Consider the following 9879-nt stretch of genomic DNA (forward strand, 5'->3'; position numbering starts at 1 on the left):
GGGTTTCCAAGGAGTACCTGGTGAGTTTGAACTGCCGACCTTGTGGTCCAGTGCTGTATCCTACAGCACCACAGCAGGACTCCAAAAAGGAATCTAGAAACCACCCTATTCTTATTTTGGCTTCCAGTTCCCAGACATACCTGTTGGGAAGAACAGCTTCTGAGGGAAAGGTACTGACAAAGCAATTCTCAAAACCTCCGCAGCAGTTCAGAAAACCAGCATTTTGTCACTTTATGAACTGATGTTCCTTGTAGATTCTCTAGAATACACTTTGTCCCGGCGTCTGTAGAAGTCATAGTTTTCTCATCCTTTTGTTGGTTGTCAGTTTTCATAGTCACCTTCTGAATCAAACCAATTGTTGTTGAGGCCATCCCAACTCCTTCTACCCCGGGCGTCTCAGAGTAGAACTGCGCACATAGGTTGTGGACTTTTGGCAGCAGATGGTCAGGCCTTTCTTCCAAGGTGCTTAAAACTATCAAACTTTCATGAGCAAGCGAATACTTTACCCATCTCCTAGATAAAAGAAGAGAGACTCGCCCTGCAATGGCAGACTTCCTTCCCCATTTCAGGATGCAGGTGAAAGGCAGAAGTAAGAAACATCGGGACCAGTCCCACATCCACATAAAACTGAATCCATGCTTGGCTCTTCCGGAGATGGTAACAGACGGTTACAAGTGCTGACGCTGAAAAAGAAAGCAACAGGGGTCTGTCCTCCGGCCTGTTATTTGAGGAAATGAAATTGCTCTTTTGCAAGGCAGATGCATACCTTTAGTGAAGACTTGTTTTTCTTTCTTCCAGATCCCAAAGTTTATTGTTAGATTTAGATGATGACTAGTTGAGTTTAGTCATCAGGGGAATTTATGTGTTTGCATAAACATCTTGGTATGAGAAAAAAAGCCAAGCACATGACTGGTGAGTGCAATGAAGCAGGAAAAGTCTAGGCCAAACACAGCGATCAGATCTAGCCACTGGTTCCTCACACTTCACCATTATGAGCAGCACTTCTGCCTGAGAGTGCACTAATTGAAGGTGAGCTGAAATTCTCATTGCTTTCATTTCTCCTTTCATTAAAATGAAAAGCAAACTTTCCTGAACACATTCAACTCAGAGTCCATTTCAGACATACAAAAATTATTGGAATAATTTGCTTTGCGGCTTTGTTTTGCAAATGTCCATTTGCTAGTTCTTTTCTTGAGTTCAAGAATCGTGATTACCAAGTACCCACCTGGAGTCCTGGTGTGGCGCTCTAGGTAAGCACTAGATTGCTAACCACAAGGTTATATACAATGCCCTTGATGTTATCCCAGAATTCATTTGATCTTCTTCAGTCATTATTGTTCAATGTGTCAAGTCTGTTTTTGAGATAGTCTCTAAATTCCGATGGGATTTACTGAAAGTCATACTTTGGCTCTCCTGGACTTGTTTTCATTTTCTTGGGCTTCAATTTCAACTTGCATATAGCAATTGATCGACTATTCTGAAGCTGACCCCTGACTGATGATATTAAGCTACATCTAGTTCCACAGATGTAGTCAGTTTGATTCCTGTACATTTCATCTAGTGAGGTCCATGTGTATAGATGTCATTTATGGTGTTGAAAACCAAATACTTGCAATTAATAAGTCATTGGTCTTGCAAAATTCTATCCTACACTCCCCAGCGTCATTTCTAACACCAAGGACTTATTTTCCAACTACTACTCTTTCTTCTTTGTTTGAACTGTCTCATTCCAATCAACAGTAATTGTCAATGAATCTTAATTGCATATTTGATCAATTTCAAACTGGAAAACTTGGTAGGAATCTTCCATTTCTTTTTCTTTTGCATTAGTGATTGATACGTAAATTTGAATAATAGTCATATTAACTGGTCTTCCTTGAAGATGCAGGGATATTATCCTACCACTGACTGAGTTATATGTCAGGATAGATGGTGAAATGTTCCTTTTGATGATAAGTGAAACATCGTTTCTCTTCAATTTGTTATTCCCAGCATAGTAGACCATATAATTGTCTAATTCAAAATGGCCAATACCAGATGGAGTCCTGGGGGTGGGGCGCTGTGGGATAATGTATAAGACTGCAGGGTTGTTTTCAACAACAAGGTCAGTGGCTCAAACTCACCAACCACTCCTTAGAAACCCTATATGCGGTCACTATGAATCAGAACTGACTCAAAGGCACTTAACAACAACAATGCATAGGATATCTATCTTCAAGTGTTCCATTTCTTTTCTTTCTTTTTTTTTTTTTTTTTGACAACTTCCAGTTTTCCTAGAGTCATGATTCATACACTCCATATTCTAATTATTAGGGAATATTTGTAGCTGTTTCTTTCTTCTCATTTTGAGTTGGGTTCCATCATCAAATGAAGGTCCCAAAAGCTAAATTCACATCATTAAGGTCAACCCTACTTTGAGTAGACAATTGTTCCCCAGTCTTATTTTGAGAGTTTTTCAACATAAGGAGTTCATCTTCTGGCATTGTATCAGACCATGTGTCTATGCTGCTAATAAGATTTTCATTTAGTCAAACTTTTTTAGAAGCAGATTGCCAGGTCCTTCTTCCTAGTCTCTGTTAGTCTGGAAGCTCTGCTGAAACATGTCCACCATGGGTGACACAGTTTCCAGCATCACAATACACAAGCCACCTCAGTGCAACAAATTATAACAGATGAATGATGGATACAGTACAGTTTTACTGTTGTTTGCTCCTGGACTCTTCAAACTTTTGCTCTAATGAAAATGAAGATGAAGCCTGAAACACAAAAGAGAGAGAGAGAGAGAAGAGAGAAAGCGAGAAAGCGAGAAAGCAAGAAAGCAAGAAAGCAAGAAAGCAAGAAAGCAAGAAAGCAAGAAAGAAAGAAAGAAAGAAAGAAAGAAAGAAAGAAAGAAAAAGACAATGACTGGGTGTTTAGAGATGCAGGAACATCATATCCTCTTTATTCATCTTGCTTGTATTTTCATTGTAGAATAAAGTCTCAATGGGGCTTCATGGTCAGAAATTGTCAGCATACCTTTTGTCAGACAGTACAGGTAAGAGACCATTCTGATACTAATTAATCAGCCCTGAATCAGTATAAAGAGAATATGTGAATATTTCAAGAGGCTTACTGGAAGTACTCAAGGGCATTCAACTCCAATTTTTCTAATTCTGGGCTCATTCTACTGAACTATAAATTTATAACTAACTGATGGGTAAATTAATTAGAACATCCTGTGCAGAGGTTTGGTTCTCTGGTTAAATAACTCTTCCTTTTCGACTTAATAAGTTGGACACAGGTTCATAAATTAAGCCCTCTTTAGTGGATGGTATGTATAAGTCAGCTCCCTGAAGCATGATTACTTTGACATGAATGCCTCAGTTTAGCGTTGAGTCAGTTCTGACTCACAGTGTTGCCAAACAGAAGAGGGCTTGCCACCAGTCACTGTAGTCCATCACAGAGATGGGGAGAGACCCAATCCAAGCTTTGTTAACAGAAAGCCAGAAGTCTGGAGAATGGAGTTTCTCAAGATCCTCCTGTTGTTCACAAAGAGCAGGCACATTAGATAGGGTAACTTACATTTGGATGAACACTTGAGCTATTTTAACATCAAGATAGCATTCTTTGAGAAAAGAAACAATAAGGAAATAAACCTCCTCAAACATTTTACCTATAGGGAAAAAGAACAATAAATCAACAAACTTCCTTAAACATTCTAGCTTTAGTGGTCTCAGCTGCTTAATTCTTGAGATAACTATCTGGGTAGGTTTAAGCACGTCCTATTCTCCTTGTCCTGTTCGCCTTCTAGGACCAGAAGGTCATCTTGTTGTTGTAACATCGGCACAGACTCATAGCAACCTTATGCACAGCAGAACGAAACAGGGTCATCTTAGCTAATTTTTAAACTTCCTCATTTGCAGGGTCCTCATTTGAGCCCTGATGACTAAACCAACTCCATTTTGTTTAGGTAAGTAGATCCATGCTACCAATAGCGACCCTGTATAGGGTTTTGTGAATCTCAGGGTCAGCAGTTGGAAACTACCAGCCATTCCGCAGGAGAAAGATGAGGCTTTCTGTTTCCATAAAGATTTACAACCTCGGAAACCCTGTGCAGGGTCTCTGTGAGTCGGAACCGACTCCATCGTACACAACAACAAGTAAAGCTCAGCCTAGCAAGCTTTCTAATAACACTTTTTAACTGATTCATTCAGCGACAGTCTGGGACAAATCATTTCCTTTCAATCTTCTTTCCAGGGTATAGCTAGGTGGTAATGTGATTGTGATGTCTGTGAATTGAAACATGTTTGTTTGTTTTTTTGTCTTAGTTTTACCACTGTAACTGATTCAGGATATGATTTTAGGGGGTGTTAGGTATGGCCCTGCAGGACAATGCACTAGACCACAAGGTCAGTTTGAGCCACAAGGTCAGTCAGTCAAACATACTAGTCACTTCTCAGAACCCCTATACAGGGGCACTAAGGGTCGGAACCAACTTAAAAGCACTCACCAACAACAACAGGGTGAAACTGAATTCCTGAATTCCCTAGTTCCCACACCATATACCTAGTTGTCCCAAAGAATCAACAGAGCTGAGCTTCAGTTAGTCCTGAGTCTAGATTAATGAACCTGGACCACTGTCTTAAACTTTGAGGCCTAACAGACCTACCTCCACATATAAAAGCAAAGCCATCGACCCATACACTTTCCTAAAGATATCACTTTGATGACTAAGGTGTGCCTGACCAAGCCATTATCTTTTCAAAAGCCTCATCTACACGTGAAAGCTGAAGAATGGGGAGAAAAAAGAGGAAGAGCCGATGCAATTGAATTGTGTTGTCAAACAAGATTGACTATACCATGGACTTCCAGAGGAGCAAACAAATCAGCCTCAGAAGTACTAAAATGGTCCTTAGAAGCAAACGTGGTGAGACTTCAGTTCACTCACTATGAACACATCATCAGAAAGAGCAGTCACTAGAAAAAACATTGTGTTTAGTAAAGGAGAGGTTAGCAAAAATGAGGGAAGCCCTCAATGACATGGGTTGGTAAAACAGCCACAACAATGGGTCCAGACATATATAAGGTCACGAACCTGCTGCAAGACCGGACAGCATTGTGTTCTGTTATAAATCAAAGTCAACTCACTGACGAGAACAACAAACATACAGCACACTGTTTTTACTTTGAAAAGAATGAGTAACAAAGAGCCAGTTAACGATGGAATAAAAAAAATTAAAGATGTAATAGTACAAAGAGGGCTTTAAAAAGTTTGTGGGGACATTACACTACCTTTTAGTCGAATTGGTCCACACAGTTTTTGAAACCACCTCATCCGTGCCAATGTATTGCCTGCTACACACACACATATGTACAAGACATATAAGTGTATACACACACATACATGTATTACCTTGGATTCTTGTCTACTGTCTGTTTGGATTATAGTGTGGATTTTCTCTTTGCTTGAGCATTTCTGAAAGGAACAATGATAGGTGGGCTCACCCTCCCCAGGCCCTCCCTTTGAATGCTTGGACAAGGCAGACAGAGACTTACTGCAGCATAGCAGAGACCTCTTCTGGCCAGGACAAGCCTGCCCCAGGTAGCACAGCCTCTAGAGCCACAACTACACAGAGTTATGATCATGAAATCCCACAAGACTCCTGTGTTAGATTTTCTCTCCTTTCTCACCTTCATTCTCTCATAAATGGGAAGCCCAAGGCTTTGCCCTTGAAGTAACCATTCAGGTGGACAAGGCAGAGGTAGGAATGTCTTGACAAGCGCAATGTTGTCATTCAGCTCTGCAATTCCAATAAAAGAGAATTTGAGTTCCAGGAAAGGGAGTAGGGAAAGTTTGAACATCAAGTTCTAGAGTCAACAAAAAAGCAAAAACAGAGTACAAAAGGATAGAATCCACAGAGATAAATCGATTTAGCTAATGGAAGCCAAAAAAGTCTGTGTGGAAGCATTTATTTGGTGGTGGGGTGGGGGTACCCATAACTTCTGAAGAGTAGTTGGGAAAGGGAGAAAGGCAGCTATAGTATTTGGAGTATAGGTCGTATCTGTGTGTTTCTTCCCAGTCCTGATGGAACTTAATATTTCAACCCTCACTTCCTTATTTTGCAGTTAGACTAGCTACAAAGAGGAACTGGTGATTTTAGAAGAACTGGTTTGTTTTCTGTTTCAGCAGCTGCTTTCTTTTCCAGTGATCAGTTTGCACCACGTTCTCTGGCTGCTGCTTAGGGCTGGTGTGTGGTCTGGGCTGTCTGAGCCATGACCACCTTCAAGGCTGCCCTCTTTTTCTGGGTGGTAGCAGTATGGACAAAAGGGGACAAGTCTCTGGAGGAGACAGATAAAGCTGGATTTCAAAAATGCAAGAGTTCCTTGAACCTCCCTGTTCTGGAAGTCTTACCTGGAGGTGGCTGGGATAACCTACGGAATGTGGACATGGGACGGGTGATGGGCTTGACTTACATCAACTGCAGGACCACAGAAGATGGACAGTACATCATTCCTGATGAAATCTTCACCATTCCCCAGAAACAGAGTAACCTGGAGATGAACTCAGAAATCCTGGACTCCTGGATGAACTACCATAGTAGCACCTCCAACTCCATCAACACAGAGCTTGGCCTTTTCTCCAAAATCAATGGCAAATTCTCCTCTGAATTCCAGAGAATGAAAACCCGTCAGGTAAAGGACCAAGCTATCACAACTCGGGTTGAGGTACGAAACCTGGTCTACACAGTCAGAATTAACCCAACTTTAGAACTGAGTCGGGGGTTTCGGAAGGAGCTTATGGATATCTCTGACCGTCTAGAGAACAACCAGACTCGGATGGCCACCTACCTGGCAGAACTCCTGGTCCTCAACTATGGTACCCACGTTATCACCAGTGTGGATGCTGGAGCTGCTCTCATCCAGGAAGACTACATCAGATCCTCCTTCCTGGAAGACAGTGAGAGCAGCCACAGTGCCTTAACTGCATCTGCTGGTATTGCCTTTCAAAACATCATCAACTTCAAATTTCAGGATAACTATGTGTCACAGAACGCCCTCACCAAAAGCTACCTTTCGAACCGAACCAACTCCAGGGTGCAAAGCATTGGAGGGGTTCCCTTTTTCCCAGGCATTACCCTCCAGACCTGGCAGCAGGGCATCACCAACCACCTGGTGGCTCTAGATCGTGCTGGTCTGCCTCTGCATTTCTTCATCAACCCCAACATGCTGCCTGGATTGCCAGGACCCTTGGTGAAGAAATTGTCTCGGACAGTGGAAATGGCTGTGAAGCGCTATTACGCTTTCAACACCTACCCTGGATGCACAGATTTCAATTCACCCAACTTCAATTTTCAGGCCAACACAGATGACAGCTCTTGTGAAGGGAAAATGACCAACTTCACCTTTGGAGGGGTTTATCAAGAATGCACTCAGTTCTCAGGGAATGAAGCAGTCCTCCTCTGCCAACACTTGGAGCAAAAGAACCCACTGACCGGAGACTTTTCCTGCTCCTCTGGCTACTCACCAATCCACCTTCTATCCCAGATCCATGAGGAGGGTTACAACCACCTAGAATGTCAGAGAAAGTGCAAACTCCTCATTTTCTGCAAGACGGTGTGTGAAGATGTGTTCCGGGTGGCAAAGGCCAAGTTCAGTGCTTTTTGGTGCGTAGCCAGTGGCCAAGTCACCTCAGACTCAGGACTACTTTTTGGGGGCCTCTTCAGTGGTAAGAGCATCAACCCTTTGACAAACGCGCAGTCCTGCCCGGCGGGCTATTTCCCTCTGAGACTCTTTGAAAGCCTCACGGTATGTGCTTCTCAGGACTATGAGTTAGGATACAGGTTTTCCGTTCCCTTTGGTGGGTTTTTCAGCTGTGCAGTCGGGAACCCCTTAGTGGATTCTGCTATGCCAAGAGACTTAGGTACACCTTCACCGAAAAAATGCCCTGGGGGCTTCAGTCAGCACCTAGCCCTCATTAGCGATGGGTGCGAAGTCTCCTATTGCGTCAAAGCTGGGCTCTTCACAGGAGGGTCCCTACCCCCTGCCAGGCTCCCTCCATACACCCGGCCACCCATCATGAGTCAGGCTTCCACCAATACTGTCATGGTGACCAACACTGCGACTTCAAGCTCCTGGATTAAAGATTACGAGACCAACCAGTGGAGACTGGGAGAGCTGCCAGAGCTGCGGAGGGCCCTAAAGGACATCCACGGGGAAGGGAGTGGTCTGTCAGGTGGAGCAGCAGCTGGGATCACTCTGGGTACCACCACTCTCCTGGCAGTTGCCATTGCCCTGGTGGTCTACCGCATGAGGAAGTACAAGAAGAGGGAGTACCAGACAATCGAGGATGAGAGACAGAGTTTGGCTCCAAGCACCGTAGCAACTGAAGATGTCCCTCACTACCAAGAGCAGGAGCCGAATCCAGTCTAAATCTCCCTCATCTTCCACCAGGGCTGCAAGCCCGTCTCTCACTGTTTGCCTCTCCACTCTGCCTCCCCAGTGAAAGTGGTGAGTTCTTCTTTAGAACATCGGGGTCAGGAAAGTCATGGAGCTACAGGGACGATGTTGGGGGGTGGGGGAAGATGGGGACAATTGCAGTTGTGTCTTTCTAAGTAAAATCTATCCTAGATCCTAAAACATGAACGTGGTATCTTTTCTCTGCCTGTCAGTTGCCTTCTGAATGTCTATGTGTGAAAAGACAGGCGGGAGAATGCTGATGTTTTGATTTGGAGACTATTCATTCAGGGTAAGCTCTGCTGGGTTTTCCAGTTCATGATGAGCTAAAAGAATTTCTGCCTTTAAGCATTAAGCCTTTCACTGCTGTTCCTAGATTTCATGGTCCTGGAGGCTGACAGTGCTTCTGCAAAACACACAAAATCATGTCTGAACACTGTTATTTATTTTTTTAAATGCTTTTTGAGGGTTTCATGTTGATGCAATATGTTATCTCCTCTGAGCCAACTCTAAGCTTCCAGTGTGAAAAGGAAGCTGTTCCTACACCAACCCTACATTACCCACCTCACTCACAAGTGGACCACAGTTACTAAGATCAGACCATTCTTTGACTTCTGACCAGTGTTAGAAAGTCCTCAAAAAATCTTTTAACTTATGAACGTCTATCTGGAGGTCAAGTGGGATGGGAACGTTTGCAGGAAATGAAAACTCTTACCTACAATTGACTATCTGGTTTCTTCTTAAATCATCATAAATAGGGCACCTAGAGGAGCTCTGGTAGCATAGTGGTTACGAATTGGGCTGCGAACAGCAAGGTCAGCAGTTCAAAACTACCAGCAGTTCTGCGGCAGAAAGATGAGGCTTTCTGCTCCCATAAAGATTTACAGGCTCAGAAACCCTGTACAGGGTCGCTGAGTTGGAACTGACTCCACGGCACATAACAACAACAACACAGAGGAACTATAAGGAGCTCTGGTAGCATAGTGGTTACGAATCAGGCTGTTAATCTCAAGATCAGCAGTTTGAAACTACCAGCGGTTTCTTGGGAGAAAGATGAGGCTTTCTGCTCCCATAAAGATTCACAGCCTTGTAAACCCAGTACAGGGTCCCTATGAGTCGGAACCGACTCCACAGCACATAACCATCAACCAACCAACCAGAGAGGTTATAGGAGCCATGATGACATAGTGGGCTACATGTTGGGCTGCTAACCTCAAAGACAGCAGCAGCAGGAACCACCAACCACTGCACCCGAGAAACCCTATATAGGGTCATTAGGAGTCAGAACCTACTCAACAGCACACAAAACCAAGAGAGGTTGTAGATTTGGATAGATTGAGTGTTACCATTTCATGTTCTTTATTACTGAAATAGAATTCCTCCATTTGCCATAGATGATCCCCATCCCTCCTGCCCTCCTACCACACAGACACATACACACATGTA

General features: G+C 43.4%; 1 protein-coding gene across 1 annotated transcript; it reads left to right on the forward strand.

Moving 5' to 3' along the window:
• The first annotated feature begins 6252 nt into the window (after nt 1–6252).
• MPEG1 (macrophage expressed 1) lies at nt 6253–8409 on the forward strand. The gene has a single exon (XM_006876492.1). The coding sequence runs from the start codon at nt 6253–6255 to the stop codon at nt 8407–8409; it is 2157 nt and encodes a 718-aa protein (XP_006876554.1).
• Nucleotides 8410–9879: the final 1470 nt, after the last annotated feature.

This window comes from Chrysochloris asiatica, unplaced genomic scaffold, assembly GCF_000296735.1.
Source record: "Chrysochloris asiatica unplaced genomic scaffold, ChrAsi1.0 scaffold00381, whole genome shotgun sequence".
NCBI classification, from domain to species: Eukaryota; Metazoa; Chordata; class Mammalia; order Afrosoricida; family Chrysochloridae; genus Chrysochloris; species Chrysochloris asiatica.